This window comes from Globicephala melas, chromosome 2 (assembly GCF_963455315.2).
Source record: "Globicephala melas chromosome 2, mGloMel1.2, whole genome shotgun sequence".
NCBI classification, from domain to species: domain Eukaryota; kingdom Metazoa; phylum Chordata; class Mammalia; order Artiodactyla; family Delphinidae; genus Globicephala; species Globicephala melas.
Genome location: NC_083315.2, coordinates 91728007 through 91745354, shown reverse-complemented (window position 1 = coordinate 91745354; position 17348 = coordinate 91728007). Strand labels below are relative to the sequence as shown.

Below are 17348 nucleotides of genomic sequence, written 5' to 3'. Positions count from 1 at the left end.
TAAGCCTTTAGGGTTATGCACCATTTCAGCTTCTCAGTTCTAAGCTGCACTTGGATCTCCAAATGGTCCACTAGTCAAATACCAAGCCAGGATCCTACACTGTGATATACAAAGAAAAAAAAATGTTTGTCTCAGTGATGCTAAATCTCCTGCACAAAAAAGATGCATCCAGCTTTGCTCAGAGGGACGTGACTCCACTCCTACTGTTTCCCCAAGAGAGCTGGGTGAAAGCGTCACTGGCTCCTTTCTCATTCGTCACAAAGCCAGGCCAGACCAAGGCCAGCTGCAGCTCCCCTAACAATGAGTCAGTGGGAGAACAAGGTTACATAACTTCTTTCATTCTCTTAGGAAAGGCAAGAGGAGGGCAACTTCTCTTTTTTTTTTTTCCCTAAAATTATGCTAGAGAAAGAGATCCACATTTCTGGCCAATGTTATTTCTGCTTGAGATTTTCACAGCGAAAAGATGCAGAACTCCACCTAATGCTCAATGGTTCACAGAGAAGGCAGCTGGATGGCATTCTCGGTGTAGCCATTTTCTTACATGAGGTAACTAGTGTGTCAAATTCATAAAAACAGAAAGTAGAATGGTGCCAAGGGCTGAGGGAGGGGAAAATGGGTTCTTGTTTAATACGTACAGAGTTTTAGTTTTACAAGATGAAAAAGTTCTGAAATGTGCTGCATGACAATGTGAATATACATAACACTACTGAACTGTGCACTTAAAAATGGTTAAGGTCAAATTGAAGGATAAAAAACCATATGATCATCTCAACAGATGCAGAAAAAGCTTTCAATAAAATTCAACACCCATTTATGATAAAAACTCTCCAGAAAGTAGGCATAGAGGGAACTTACCTCAACATAATAAAGGCCATATATGACAAACCCACAGCCAACATCGTTCTAAATGGTGAAAAACTGAAAGAATTTCCTCTAAGATCAGGAACAAAACAAGGCTGCCCACTCTCACCACTATTATTCAACGGTTTTGGAAGTTTTAGCCACAGCAATCAGAGAAGAAAAAGAAATAAAAGGAATCCAAATTGGAAAAGAAGAAGTAAAGCTGTCACTGTTTGCAGATGACATGATACTATATAGAGAGAATCCTAAAGATGCTACCAGGAAACTACTAGAGCTAATCAATGAATTTGGTAAAGTAGCAGGATATAAAATTAATGCACAGAAATCTCTTGCATTCCTATACACTAATGATGAAAAATCTGAAAGAGAAATTAAGGAAACACTCCCATTTACCACTGCAACAAAAAGAATAAAATACCTAGGAATAAACCCACCTAAGGAGATAAAAGATCTGTATGCAGAAAACTATATGACACTGATGAAAGAAATTAAAGATGATACCAACAGATGGAGAGATATACCATGTTCTTGGATTGGAAGAATCAACATTGCGAAAATGATTATACTACCCAAAGAAATCTACAGATTCAATGCAATCCCTATCAAATTACCAATGGCAGTTTTCACAGAACTAGAACAAAAAATTTCACAATTTGTATGGAAACACAAAAGACCCAAATAGCCAAAGCAATCTTGAGAAAGAAAAACGGAGCTGGAGGAATCAGGCTCCCTGATTTCAGACTACACTACAAAGCTACAGTAATCAAGACAATATGGTACTGGCACAAAAACAGAAATATAGATCGATGGAACAGGATAGAAAGCCCAGAGATAAACCCACACATATATGGTCACCTTATCTTTGACAAAGGAGGCAAGAATATACAATGGAGAAAAGACAGCCTCTTCAATAAGTGGTACTGGGAAAACTGGACAGCTACATGTAAAAGAATGAAATTAGAACACTCCCTAACACCATACACAAAAATAAGCTCAAAATGGATTAAAGACATAAATGTAGGCCAGACACTATAAAACTCTTAGAGGAAAACATAGGAAGAACAGTCTTTGACATAAATCACACCAAGATCCTTTTTGACCCACCTCCTAGAGAAATGGAAATAAAAACAAAAATAAACAAATGGGACCTAATGAAACTCAAAAGCTTTTACACGGCAAAGGAAACCATAAACAAGACGAAAAACAACCCTCAGAAAGGGAGAAAATATTTGCAAGCGAAGCAACCGACAAAAGATTAATCTCCAAACTATACAAGCAGCTCATGTAGTTCAATATCAAAAAAACAAACAACCCAATCCAAAAATGGGCAGAAGACATAAATAGACATTTCTCCTAAGAAGATATACAGATTACCAGCAAACACATGAAAGGATGCTCAACATCACTAATTATTAGAGAAATGCAAATCAAAACCACAAAGAGGTATCACCTCACACTGGTCAGAATGGCCATCATCAAAAAGTCTACAAACAATAAATGCTGGAGAGGGTGTGGAGAAAAGGGAACCCTCTTGCACTGTTGGTGGGAATGTAAATTAATACAGCCACTATGGAGAACAGTATGGAGGTTCCTTAAAAAAACTAAAAATAGAATTACCATATCACCCAGCAATCCCACTACTGGGCATATACCCTAAGAAAACCATAATTCAAAAAGAGACATGTACTACAATGTTCACTGCAGCACTATTTACAATAGCCAGGATATGGAAGCAACGTAAGTGTCCATCGACAGACGAATGGATAAAGATATGGCACATATACACAATATTATTATTACTCAGCCATGAAAGGAAATGAAATTGAGTTATTTGTAGTGAGATGGATGGACCTAGAGTCTGTCATACAGAGTGAAGTAAGTCAGAAAGAGAAAAACAAATACCGTATGCTAACACATATATACGGGATCTTAAAAAAAAATGGCTCTGATGAACCTAGGGGAAGGACAGGAATAAAGATGCAGACATAGAGAATGGACTTGAGGACACGGGGAGGGGGAAGGGTAAGCTGGGACAAAGTGAGAGAGTTGCACTGACATATATACACTACCAAATGTAAAACAGATAGCTAGTGGGAAGCAGCCTCATAGCACAGGGAGATCAGCTCTGTGCTTTGTGACCACCTAGAGGTGTGGGATAGGGAGGGTGGGAGGGAGATGCAAGAGGAAGGGGATATGGGTATATATGTATACATATAGCTGATTCACTTTGTTATACAGCAGAAACTAACACAACATTGTAAAGCAATTATACTCCAATAAAGATGTAAAAGAAAAACAAAAAATGGTTAAGGTGATAGATTTTATGCTATGTGTTTTTTTAACTACAATTAAAAATAGAATTTTTTTAATTAGTAAAAAATGAACCACTAGATGGCATATTTATCATATAAAAATGTAACCTCAAAGAATATATTTATAAGAATAGTTTCTTAGTGTGACTAACTTGCTATAAATTTATTTTCCTCATTATTTATTTTCAGATAAAAAGTTTTTCATATTATATTCACAATTTATACTCTAAATGAATAGTACAATAAAATTTCAAAGCTAGAAGGGAACTCAGAAATGAGGAAAAACTAAGGCCTTAGTAATACCTTCATCAGTTTGAATGCTATTGTTGTTATTATGTTGATATTTTTCATCTTACCAAAAAATAAAATTTAATAGCATGTTTTTTTGTATTGGATTCTTTTTTTATGCTGACCTCATTTTAAGAAAGATTAACTATGTAAAGTTTCTCTGTCGTTTTAAAATCTGGTCCACTTTAATAAGGCCTAATTCAATAAAAGAAGTAATCTATACTAGAAACCCTTTTGGTTGTCATGTCTTATCATTTGTTCACTCTCCCCAAGTCTTTGACAACAGAGATGGTCTGGATCTCTCTATGTCTTCAAACTTGGCAGACTGGCTGGTGTCCAGCAAGCATGTAATGAATGGCGGACAATGACAGTAATTCATCAATCAGCAAGCATTTAGTAAGAGGCTATGATGTTTCAGGCACTCTCAAAGTGGACCAAGACATAAGCCCAGAGCCCACAGAGCTCCTGCACGAGCAGAGGAGACAGACAACTCACTGCATCCAGTGGGACAGTGCAGCTAGCGTGACGGAGAAACCTGAAAGGGCAGTGGAAGCACCAAGGGGGAAGTGACTAATTCTGCCTGTGGGTCAGAGCAGACTTCTGAGAGGAAGAGCCACTGAACGGGGGCCTTGTCATATGAGCAGCACGCTGCTGGGCAGACAAGAAAGGAAGAGGCAACAGCACAGATGAAGGCACAGGGATGGGGAGTCCTTTCAGAATGACTGGAGCCTGGGTGCAGTAGTGAAGAGGAGAGCAGAAATATAATCGAAGTCTATAAGAAGTTTAGTCTTCTTCCTGTCAGATGGTGTTCTTCCACCCTACCCAGGAAGAATGTCCCCTCCCTCCATGTGTTAAGGCACAAAAATGTTTTTGCGAAACACTGCCAAAGGGGCTGGGAACTAACAAAGGTCTTAAAACAGGGTCTCCACGCTGGGGAACCAGAAAACTACTTCCAGCATATTACACACAGCTTCACCTAGTCTACCAAGCCTCTTCTTCTAAAGGAAAACAAGGGCCCCTAGAACATCACGAAGCTTCTTGTGAAGCTCTTAACCACCCCCACCCATGGCAAACTTGTGAATATACATAATCTTGAGCCCTATAAAATACTGTCCTTTTGATTTATCTTCCTTCTGGTCTATTCATCTCTAATCACCACCTGAATAACCACCCGAGAACATGATGCTTTTATCAATTCTACCATTTAGGAATCTAATGGCCTCTCAGACCTTCGAGTGGGCCTCTAACAACTGGCCCCATCCTCATTCCTCCATAATCCACACCACCTGTTTCAGTCAGGTCAGTCTCTGGAATGCCCTCTCACAAATCAGCATGTCTTCTGCATTTCTGCTCATTTTTCAAACTATTCTTTCTGCCTAAAATGAAAGAAATTTTTCTTTAAGCTAGATCCTGAACTCCTTGCCTGGTCTAGTGCAATCTTAATGGAACTTCTTACTGATTAATTGAACAATGAACTTCCCCTTTCTCAACTAGCAAATCTCAACTCATCCGATTTAATGCCTTAAGCAGGGTCTTGTTTCATCTCTTTATGCAAGATGTAATCCTTGTTTCCCGAGCTAGAGCCCTTAAAGACAGCATGTCTGTATGCCTCTCCAGAGCAGTAACTAAAATGCTTACTCTTCGGACTAAAAATGATTGCTGCCAGCATGGTGATATGCTTCCAGGCAATACCATCGCAGAGAGCTGGAAGCCTGAGGCAGGTGTAGGTGCAGAAACACCTGATGTGTAGGACAGACACACCTGAACACACTCTGTGCCTCGAAGCTACAAAAACAAGAGCAGCAATAACCACCACATCAAAAACCTTTTGATGCTGAGTTATACGGATTATAGGACGAAGTAAAAAATTTCCACTAATTTCCAAATGTAGTCTTTTTGGCAGAGACACAAACCATTAAAAAGAAGGTAAAAGAAAAGGAACTAAGAGGTAAAAATAGTAGTAGATAATCACTTCCTAAAATGTACAATGCTGTTTACATTCTTCCCCCTCTGGGGCAAAACCCAACTTCCTACAAAAGCCAGAATATCCCTTTTGGTTTTTTTTTTTTGGCGGGGGCCACACCACGCAGCATGCGGGATTTTAGTTCCCTGACCAGGGATCAAACCTGTGCCCCCTGCAGTGGAAGTGCAGAGTCTTAACCACTGGACTGCCAGGGAAGTCCCCAGAATATCCCATTTTTAATAACCCTAAAACACTATTCTACTTACAAGAAGGGGAACTGAGAGTGAATGACACTGGAAACCACTGTCTGCTAAAGCTATGAATGGGGCTCCATCCTTCGAGGGTGGCCCAACGTGGGAAAGAGAAGCTATGGTGGTCTCACCCATGGCCACAGGGATGTCTGTCCAGTTCAGGGCACACTTCTGTGTGCAGATCCCATCCTCATTGAGCACCACGGTGAGATCATCCTGACCCACAGCCACCTTTCCATCTGCCAGAGGTGCAACTAAGGGCTCCAGCTGTTTTCCTGTTGGAAATAGCTCTTTGTTGGACCCCTTTCCATCTACCTATAGGAAGACACAAAGTGAGTCACCCATCATTCTCCAGCCAGAGGCATGAACACACATGGCCCGGAAAAATCAAGTTAAAACCCCAAACCTACAGAAGCCAATAATATTCCTTATTTGGCATAAAGAAATATTATAGAGTCTGTTATGACAAATTTTGTCATCACACGTTGAACCAGTTCTCTTTTTCTCTAACATGGAGACAAGCATCTAGCCTGGCAACTAGCAATGTCAATTGCTGGCGAGGATGCAAAGCAATTGGAACTCTCATATGATGCTGGTGAGAACACAAAATGGTACAGCCATTTTGTTTGTTGGCTTTTTATAAAGTTAAATATACACTTACCATGGGACCTAACAATCCCATTCCTAGGCATTTCCTCAGGAGAAATGAAAACCTGTGTTTACACAAAAATCTGTGTGCAAAAGTTTATAGCAGCTTTGTTTATAATGCATAAAAATTGTAAACAACTTTGTCCTTCAACTGATGAATGGATAACCAAACTGTAGTACATCCATATAATGGAATACTATTCAGTCATAAAAAAGAATATACTGACACACACACAACACAGTTGGATGTCAAATGCATTTACGCTAAGTGAAAGAAGCCAGGCTCAAAAGGCTACATACTGTATGATCCCATTTATATGACATTCTGGAAAAGGCAAAACTATAAGAGATGAAGAACAGATCAGTGGTTACTAGAGGTTGGGGTGTGGAAGGAGGGCTGACTTCAAAGGGGCAGCATGAGGGAATTTCTTGGGATGATGGAACTGTTCTGAATTTTTTCTTTTCTTTTTTTTGGCCACACGGCATGCAGCATCTTAGTTCCCTGACCAGGGATCGAACCTGTGCCCGCTGCAGTGGAGGCACAGAATCCTAACCACTGGATCACCAGGGAAGTCCCCTGTTCTGACTCTTGATTGTGGTGGTGGTTATACAACTCTAGGCATCTGTCAAAACTCAGAACTGCACATCCAAAAGAACAAATTTTACTGTCTGCAAATAAATGAATACGTTTTGAATAACCTGGTCCTAAAGCAAGATTCCTCACCCTCAAAACACTCCACCCTCAAGAAGCTGATGGCAACACCTAAGGTAGTCAGAGGAATGAGAGCCCTCTTCCAACTTTTGGCTCTGTCCCCCGCCCCTCACAGACTCCTCTCAGGCACCTGTCTGCCTAGTGGCTATGCAGTCAGTTACACAGCAGTAACTCGCCTAGGAGCTTGCAATTCGGATCCTGATGAAATTAGGCTAGTCCAAGAATATAAACAGGGAACATATATATTAACTAGATAAACAATGAAGAGCTAACACAGCAGGGAGTAGGGAAGTGGGAGGTGGGGAGAAAGACCTCCAGGATTGTCAAGTCTGGATTATGAGAGGGGTATGAAGCTAAGGAATTTCTGTTATTCTATAAAATGAATGGTAAACCAACCTTTTTTACATACAGCCTGCATGCTGGAGGGGAAAAAAACCAATGTGTCGTGGATATTTACCACTTAAGAGAAAAAGCAGGGTATAAAACAATGTGTATAACATGAGATTTTTGTAAACAGGGCAGATGCCCATTACCAAAATGTTAACAGTGGACCAGATTATTTCTGAGTGGGAGAATTACGGATGACTTGCACTTCTTTTCTTTTCCTTATCTATATTTTCTTATTTTCTATAATAAACACATACGGCTTTTGAAATTTAGAAAAAAACAGTGAAAATAATTTTTACAACAAATATACTAAAAGATTTTGGGGGGCAGGAAACTCAAAGTCTTAAAAATACTTAAGTTAATACTAAAATTAGTATATAATTCCTCAGCACTGAAGCCTCAAGATAGCAGTCCATGATAATGCTACTGGACAGAGGCATGCAGCCCTAATTATCTAGCCCAATAACTAGATACAGGATATGGATAATTCATTATGTAGAGAACTGAGAGTTGACTCTGCCTGGCTTAAGATACACAGACATCTTATTTGTGAAAGATGTTTAGCGCATGAAAGATAACCAAACATACAAACACAAACCCTGTTATGCCAAAAACTCTATTTAAGGCAGTCTCTTGACCTACAGTTCAGAAGCACATAATCATCTCTCCCAGGTAGACTCATAATCACCTTCCCCAAGGTAAACTGATGATACTTGCAAAATAGTAAATCTTACCCTAATTAGGTAGTAGTCTCTCTTGAAACCCACACAGATAGCATTTTCACACCATGCCATGGACTTGGGCACATCTGGTACACTAAAGTCTCCCTGGAGAAAGACAGCAAGAGTTCACTTGGAAAGATGTTAAAGGAAAAAAACCATGACCTTCCTGTGATTCCACCCCCATTCTGCAAAATTACTCTCACCCTCATCTGAATACAATTCTCTTAGCACAAGGCCAGGAAACCACCCATAATAAAAATACAAGTCACCCATGAACTGGACAAGGTGCATTCGGAAAAGGTGAAAACCCCCTTTGATATAAATGAATCTGTAGAGATGTAGAATTGTCCTACTCCTGCCTCTGAAGGCCAGGAGACTTTGACAAGTGGGCACAAGTAACTCATAGGTACTCCTAGCAGAGCATTCATCTGGGGAGAACATCAAGACTGGGCTCCTGAGCTTCACAGGAACTGAAAAGCAAGTCTTTCAAGCTGTGGGTCAACTTAGCAGCAGCTCTCACCCAACCCATGGGCCAGGAAACAGTGGACTGTACCTGCAATTCATGAAATTCCCTGTCTTTCCAGAAATAGAGCTGCAGCTTCTTTTTCACAGCCACACACATCCGCAACACCTCCTCCCCAGTCTCTGTGTGCTGGGAAGAGACACCCAGAGCGAATGAGGATGTGCACACGATGACTCCAGAACTGACAACTATATTAGAGACTTTTCTACCTTGAAAAGGCTACTAATCTGAACATCCCTTGTCATACAAAGTCATGCTGCCAGATAAGCTGAACCAAAGCACACCATTCTCTCTAAGATGCGCTCAAAAACAACAGGCTGAGAAGCGCTTCCTCCCCAAGGGCTGCCAGTCAGAGGCCCCGGTCCCAGCAAATGTCATGGGCCTTTATATTTAGAGAGGAAAACCTATATAACTGCTTCCTCCTTTTTTTCTTAAATGCTTCTTGCTCATTGCTGTCAATACCTGCAGGGGCAGGGATCAGCCTGTGTCAGTGACAGCAGGCCCACTTTCAATCCTTTAAAGAAGTGGAGGACGGAAATGCCTAAGCATACAACAAACGATGCAGCATCAATATAGACCATAAGTGCTAAAAAGTGATCAAAGCTGAGTAGAGGGGTGACGCAGATTTTGAAGAAGGTAAGGATGATGAATTGGCAAAAATCAGGAGAAACGTCTTTTCCGAATAACGAAAACTCCCTAAGGACAAAGACCACAATGATACGTTCAGAACGAGAGTCACTTTAATGCCCTAGAGCTATGTTCATGTACTGTTACAGTCTTGATTTCCCACTAATGGTTTGTCCATGGCAAGCATTTTCGTCCTCGGTTAGCTGCCTCCTGAAATACAGCTGTCCGGTAGCGCACACACAGGGAATGCAAATGTTTCAACATTTTAAGGGGGAAATTTCTCTAATACAATCCAAAATCAAATATTCTCTTTGGAGTCTCTGCTGAATTTGGATATCAACGTTATTCTTCCCATCTAATGGTAGGAATGATGTAGGAAAGGCTGCATTTATTAAAGCACAAAGCCAAATTTCATCTCGCCCACACTTACCTGGAGGTCACATGTGAACAGTGATGCTCCCTTTGCCTTGGAAACTGTAGTGATTTGTTGAAATGTCAATAGGTCATGGACATAAATATTATTTTCTGTTTGGAAGGAGGTAAAACACCCGTATAAATTCTCACAGTTCTCTAGTATAGCCACCTTCAAGACAGACAGACAGACAGACAGACAGACACACACACACACACACACACACACACACACACACAATAACTGTGTAACAACCAGAAGAACCAAATGGCAAATACTGGTCGAAGATGTACCTTCAGCTTCACTAACAACGACTTATTCTGGTCCATGACCAGTACGGAAACATTTAGGAAGTCACTTAGTCTTCTAAACTTGTATATTTTGTTCCTTTAAATTTGGGCTGGCTTGAATTAAAGAGCTCTTTCACTTCCAAAGAACACTCTTACACTCTGTCTTTCTCAAGTCTGGAAACTTGTGATGCAATATTTGTACAAGAAATTCCTTTCAAAGCTACTCACATTAGGAGGCTCCAGTAAGAGAAAGGAAACCCCCTGTGGATTTTGTACAAACCTATGGCAAGGATTTCTTTTCTAGCAAAGCCAGCGCAATAATTTCACTTGGGCCTCTTAGCTAGTTTTAGTTAATTTAAATGTTTCTCTCTTGACTAGAAACTAAGTTTAAAATGATTCTACCATTTGGGCCCTGGGCTGAACAGTACAGAGCATGAGGCAAGTTTCTAGTTCTTCTGCTTGTCATGAAAAGGCCTCACTGGCCACCTTCCATGAAACTATGGCTTTTCAAACAAGGCCTGGAATAGTCTGGCCCTGATCTCTCACCTGTCTCTTACCAGTCTCCACCATATACCCTAAGTCTGGCCAGATTTCAGGGCCTTTGCTTAAGCTGTTCCCTCTGCCTATAACACTCTGCCTACCCCTCTCTTCCTGTTGAAACCCTAGTCATCCACTAGACAATGCTGTCTCTCCCATCACTAAGATCCCACGACACTTTTTATAAATTTTCATTGTAACTTATCACACTGTAACATGAGTACTTTCTGTCATTTTGGTCTTCAAAACCAGAACCTAAGTTTCAAAGATAGAAACCATGTCTCATTCAACTTGGTATCCCCAATGCCTAGAGTAGGACTCAATAAATACTGAATGAATGAATGAATGAAGTGATACTTCTTGGAGAACAGAGCTCAAGATATGGGGGATGCTGGTGCCTTTATTACCTGTGTACCCTGCTGCATCTGGTTAGGAATGTGTCCGTTTCATTGTTAAGTAATAACTATCAAATTAACCATGAAAGGGTTAATCAGGTCATAGCTTTTGTTTCTTGACACATGAAATACAAATGCAACCCCTTTTCTTACCTAACAAGCTGACCAGAATCTTAAACTGGGAAACCACATGGATCTGGAAAATAGTAAATCATTAGACTCAAACACTTCTGACAAGGTTTAACAAATGTTCATTTTAACTGCAATACTAAAAAGGGACTAAAAAGCCCATATCAATGACAAGGATCTGACTTATGTGCAATCACAATTTCTGCTTGTGAAAGAGGATCTCAAGTACTTGATGGATGGACAGAGATCCCGGCATAAATGGGAGGACAAAGAGCAGAGGATTCAAAGATGAATAAATAATTTTACCAAAGTCCTAGCTTTGACAGGGTATCATAGAAGTCAAATATTCTTGTAGCGACCACCATCACGGCCTACCTGCTGAATCTTTTTGGAGAAGTTCTTATTGGATTTCTCTAATGTCACTTCAAACCTGTTGCAACCTATGGGAAAGAAACAAACATTCACGTTTCCAAACACAGGGATACATATAAAAATAACTATGACAAAAAATGCTGCTCCATACTGCTTTCCTACATGAATTATAAAAAATTCCTTAAAGACTAGAAGTTGGAGATCTAAAATAGCCAGTTGTCTTTATTGAGTACAGTAAGTTGCTTTCAACTCCAATTTTAGAACAGAGGGTTTCATGCACCTTCACTTGCCATTAGCAGAAAGGACCACACCACATTTTACTGAAGCTGCAAGGTACTTATGAGGATTTTATCCTGCATAATAGTACCTTGGTAAAGTATGTCACCAAAAGAGTGTAAAAAGTAACAGTCAAATATAGGAGCCCCAGCAATGAATCCCAGCCCAAAGCATCCTTAGACTAAGACAGACTAAATCCTAGCGGTTACCCTGTGTCCCATATGACAGGACAGAGCGAACAATACCATCCCCAGAGCTAAAGCAATTTAATGCATCTACACTTACTGCCACTCTCAGGTGATGCTACCTCTGCTGACACTTGCTAAAAAGGGGAAGAAAGTTATAGACCATAAAAAACACATGAAGCCAGCCTTGCTGGGATGACCAAAACATTTAGGGTCAAAAGTCCCCAGAGTCAAAAAGAGAATAATTATCACAATAATAACAGCCGCTATCATTAACTAAGCAATAGCTAAGTGCCAGGCTCTGGATTTTAAAATTTCTATGTATTCTCTGTAACTTCACAACCACCTCCAGAAGTAGGTATTATTATTCCAATTTCATATCTGAGGAACCTGACAGGTCAAGCAGTTAGGTAGCAGCCAGTGAGAGAAAGCCCAGAGGCAAACTCAGGGCTGACTTTACGTAAAGCCTGTGTGCTGAGCCCACACCCTGCCACCTGCCTCCCAGCTTGGGGAGACTATGTACACGGCCAACCGCTCAAATCGATGGCCCCACCAGGGCCCACACCACCAAAGCTGGTCTTACTTCCTCCACATGTCCCACAGAAGAGGAGATGAAGACAGGGCCCTGAAGTTCCGGGAGATTCAGAAACCTGCCCTGTATTATGCCACTACATTGCACAAGAAAAAAAAAAAAATCAGCCGTTACTGCTTGATAAAGAGTTCTGTATTTGAAGAGGACTTTATTACCTCTAACAATTCTCTTTATGAGCAGAATTATCTAGGGCAGAGATTCTCACACTTTTTGGCCTCAGGACCCCTTCATCTTAAAACTTACTGAGGACCAGAACTTTTACATAGATTATAGCTGTCAATGCTTACCATTACAAATTAAAATTGAGGAATTTAAAAAATGTGTATTTAAAAAAAATTTTTTTTAAATAAATTTATTTATTTTTGGCTGCTATGGGTCTTCTTTGCTGCTTGAGGGCTTTTCTCTAGTTGCGGCGGGCGGGCGGGGGCTACTCTTCGTTGAGGTGAGCAGGCTTCTCACTGCGGTGACTTCTCTTGTTGTGGAGCACGGGCTCTAGGCTCTCAGGCTTCAGTAGTTGTGGCACATGGGCTAAGTAGTTGTGGCTCGTGGGCTCTAGAGCACAGGCTCAGTAGTTGTGGCGCACGGGCTTAGTTGCTCCGCGGCATGTGGGATCTTCCCAGACTAGGGCTCGAACCCGTGTCTCCTGCATTGGCAGGTGGATTCTTAACCACTGCACCACCAGGGAAGTTCCAAAACATGTATTAACTGACTTAAACATAACAGTAATAAGCTCATTACATATCAGTGTAAATAACATTTTTATGAATAACAACTATTTTTCCAAATTTAAAAGAAAAGCATTGTTTTACACTTTTATAAATCTCTTTAATGTCTGGCTTAATAGAAGACAGCTGACTCTCACATCTGCTTCTGCATTTAATCTGTTTTGATACGTTGTTTGGTTGTGGTATATGACAAACATCTGTCCTCGTGTGGACATTTAGTTGGAAAAGAGAGGAATATTTTAACAGCTTTTTCAGATAATTGTGGATCTTCTTTGATGCTATACAAAAATTTGAAAAATGGAGTTTCTTGCAATCTGGAATCTGAAACCTATTAATGAACTTTTCTGTAAAAGTCCATTGGTCTATCTTACACTTCAAATGGCTCTTTGATTCGTGCTTGGTTTAGAAATTTCATGCACTGGAAAATACTGGTTCACATAGTTACGCAGATTTTCCAAATGTTGACACATTTTGTTATAAGGGCTGAAAAACAATCATGCTCATTATCACCCCTCATCTCATCAGGAAAATCATAAGTATGGAGAAGCTGTGAAGCTCATGGGAATGGATACAATTTTTCCACAATTCTAATTTTCTCTTGAAAGCTCTATCTTTATCATTAGTAACAAACACTGCCAGTTGTTTTCTTTGAAGTGACAGACTCTCTTTGTTCCTTTGTGAGAAAACATCTACCAAACACCCAAATGGTCTGAAAAACCGCAGTCTATCTGTTAGTCATTCTCTCAAGCAAAGATGATGCTCCATGAAATAAGTGGTCAGTTCAGCTCGTTGCTCCAACCATCACATAAGTACTTTTCTCCTGAGACAGCCACTGGGCTTTGTACCTTGCACACAGCTGAAGTGCTTCATGTGTACTTCCCATTATATTACAGATTATTGAAAAGAGGTGTTTTCAAAGGTCAAGATAGAATAAAATTAATACTTTTTACTGTCCCACAAAGAACATTCTTAAGTGAAACTGGCTTAAAGAAAAAAAAAAAAGCACTGTGAGCACATGCTGGGCAAAAATACAACTGCTTGGACAGTGTGGTGCCGACAAGACTGCCGACCACTGTCTTGAACTTGTTATGAGGGGCAGCAGTTTTAGCTGTCTTACTTGTGTACCGTCTGTGCAAATGTCAGTGAAAAAACAATCATGTTTTAGTGTTACTGTGAACTCAAGTTTCGACGCTGTGGCTCCTCTGAAAGGATTTTGGGGAACCTCCTGGGGTCTAGAAACTGTCGACTAGAAAAAAATGCACAACCTAAAAGTTGAGAATTCTGTTTTATTCTGTAGACTTGCTAAGGACTTAAGCCAGGGAGGAGCCAGGATATATAGGAGTTCAGACAAAAAAAAAACAGGTAGTCAGACATCAAAAGATTACTGCTATGTAAGAAAATCAGACTTCTCAAGTTTCTATGTATGGTAGGATGCAAGAGTCTTGGGCTCATTGAAATCGTTCCTTTGATATGCACCTTAACTATCTAGGGCCAGCATCCTGTTTTTCTCCCTCCTGAATACCCTCAGGGCGCACAGTCTGAGGCTGCAGTGGCTGCCTGATGGCTTGAGGGCCACATCCTTTGTTTACTGACATGGCAGGTGACATTTTTCCTCCACAAGACCAAACTTTGAGAACCACTGCTCTAGGGTGAGGCATCACTGAAGTAAACACAAAGTTAAGATCTTAGATAAGAAGTAAGAAGTAATCTAACTCCTCTGTTTAAGAGTAGACCGAAGTCTCTGAGTAGATTGAAGCCTAGAGACGTTTGTGAACTCACAGGAAGGGGATGGCTCAGATCAGATCAGAGTCCAGGTCCCCTTAACCCAGTCTTTCCATGACATCTCACTACCCGCTCTCTCAGAAAGTTAGTCTGGTCGTAGCCTTACTCAGGTTTTGATAGGGACAGAGTAAAGGGACAAAGTAGGAAATTAAATAGTCAATCCCACTAGGGGACTGTAAGTAAAGACAAAGTATGGGAGACCCCTGCAAGTTAATGACCACTCAAGAAAGCTGGTTTATTTAACCGCAAAACCAAGCAGGCTTGCTTAGCAACAAAACCATGCAACAGAAGCATGAGACATGCTCCAAAACAATAAAACAATGGTGGCATGAGACACACATCCTTCCCAGTGAGCTCAGTAAGTTATTGATTCCTAGAACATGCTCCTCTGCACGCACTAAAAACAAAAATATAAGGAAAAGGTGACATTATACTGAAACCTGAGATGATGTGCCACTTTTAGCATATGTTACTACCTTTTTGCTCATTTCCATTGCGCCATGACAGTCCTGGCTTGACCATGTAGGGATAAGAAAATTCCTTTGCCTGACGTGGAGGAGGAACTGAGGACAGAAGCATGACACCTACTCTAGAATGAGGAAGAAGGTGGTCTTTTCCCCCTCCCCACTTTTCCTTTGATTATAAAACTGTAGCCCACTAAGTTCTCGGGGCATGGCACGCTCTCGCCCACCCGCTTATAAGCCTCACAAGTATCCTATTCTAATAAATCACTTCTTTTTTTTTTTTTCAGTATGTGGGCCTCTCACTGTTGCGGCCTCTCCCATTGCGGAGCACAAGCTCCGGACGCGCAGGCCCAGCAGCCACGGCTCACGGGCCCAGCCGCTCCACGGCATGTGGGATCCTCCCAGACCGGGGCACGAACCCGTGTCCCCTGCATTGGCAGGCGGACTCTCAACCACTGCGCCACCAGGGAAGCCCTAATAAATCACTTCTTATCTATCGCTTTGCCTCTCGATGAATTCTTTCTGCGCTGAGACCTAAAGAACTGGAGCTCCTCGGAGCCTCCCAAAATGCCATCTAGTGGTTTCAGTTCGGAATATCTCAAATTTAGAAACCCAGTTAGTTCTATGGCTGATTCATGGAGGCCCAGGTCTACTTCTGGCCCATAAACAGACTAGAGCTGGTCCAAAACTGAACTGTTCTCTAGGGGTATAGGGAGAAGTGAAGTCTCTAATCAGTTTGATTTCCTAATTATCTAAGGTAGGTTAATATTGCTATTCAAGTTACCTGTGGGGAAACTGAGGAAGATTAACTAACTTGTCAAAGGTTACATGGTGAATTGGTCACAAGGCAAGGAACAGTTGGCACCAGGGTTCCAAGTCACATTAACATTAATATTACCAGTTTGAGTCTATAGTATGTTGAAAAGTTTATTCTTATAGTTTAGTTTTCAATTCCTTAATGCAGAAATGATATATTAAACAAGTTACTTTATCAGCGTATTTAGTATTTGATGGCACAAAGAACTGATTATCTCTTGGGTTAAGAATATTAGGCTCTTTTTTTTTTTTTTGCGGTACGCGGGCCTCTCACTGCTGTGGCCTCTCCCGCCGCCGCGGAGAACAGGCTCCGGACGTGCAGGCCCAGCGGGCATGGCTCACAGGCCCAGCCGCTCCACGGCATGTGGGATCCCTCTGTACCGGGGCACGAACCCGCGTCCCCTGCATCCGCAGGCGGACTCTCAACCACTGCGCCACCAGGGAAGCCCTATTAGGCTCTCTTTATCTCCCTGCTTTGCACGTCATCTGAGCCCGCAGTAGACAGTCAAAACACGGTTGTTGAAAGCCGAATAAAACCAAAGGCAGGCTTAATTTTTAAATTACAGAGTGGGTCAATGTCACAGAATACAAATATTCTGGCTCTGAGAACTAAAATTTAAAGCAAGGGCCAGCAAAGTACTGCCTGGGGTCAAATCCAGTCCTCCACCTGTTTTTGTAAATTACCCTTTACTGGTACACAGCCACACCCATTCATTTACATGCTGTCTACAGCTGCTCTTTTGCTACAGTAGCAGAGTACAGTAGTCACCACAGAGATGTTATGACCTGCAAAGCCTAAAACATTTACTATTTGTGTAAGTCAATAAGGTAGAGGGTACCTGGAGAAAGAGAACCAGTCATGGTTTTCTTGATATAAGAGAAGCTATTTTTGGCCTAAGCCATTTTGTGAGCTAAGCCTGGCCACAATGCTTGTCCTTGGACAGATCTCAGTAATAACGATCTTAAGGGAACAAAAGAACAAACCTTTAGCAGGCAAGAGAAGTAACAATAGCAAAGATAAAAAATCAGGTGAAAAGACTCCCAGTTCTGTTTCAGTGGTAAAGATTAGCCTCGCTTTC

General features: G+C 41.1%; 1 protein-coding gene across 1 annotated transcript in view; it reads right to left on the bottom strand.

The window, feature by feature from the left end:
- The window catches only part of VPS39 (VPS39 subunit of HOPS complex), a 47393-nt gene that overhangs the window by 20171 nt on the left and 9874 nt on the right, over window positions 1-17348 (bottom strand). The window contains exons 3-8 of the mRNA XM_030843025.2: window positions 11433-11497; window positions 11082-11124; window positions 9725-9819; window positions 8698-8796; window positions 8157-8249; window positions 5807-5990 (exon numbers count right to left, since the gene is read on the bottom strand). Coding sequence (XP_030698885.1) covers window positions 5807-5990; window positions 8157-8249; window positions 8698-8796; window positions 9725-9819; window positions 11082-11124; window positions 11433-11497 — 579 coding nt within the window. The remainder of the gene's footprint in view (window positions 1-5806; window positions 5991-8156; window positions 8250-8697; window positions 8797-9724; window positions 9820-11081; window positions 11125-11432; window positions 11498-17348) is intronic.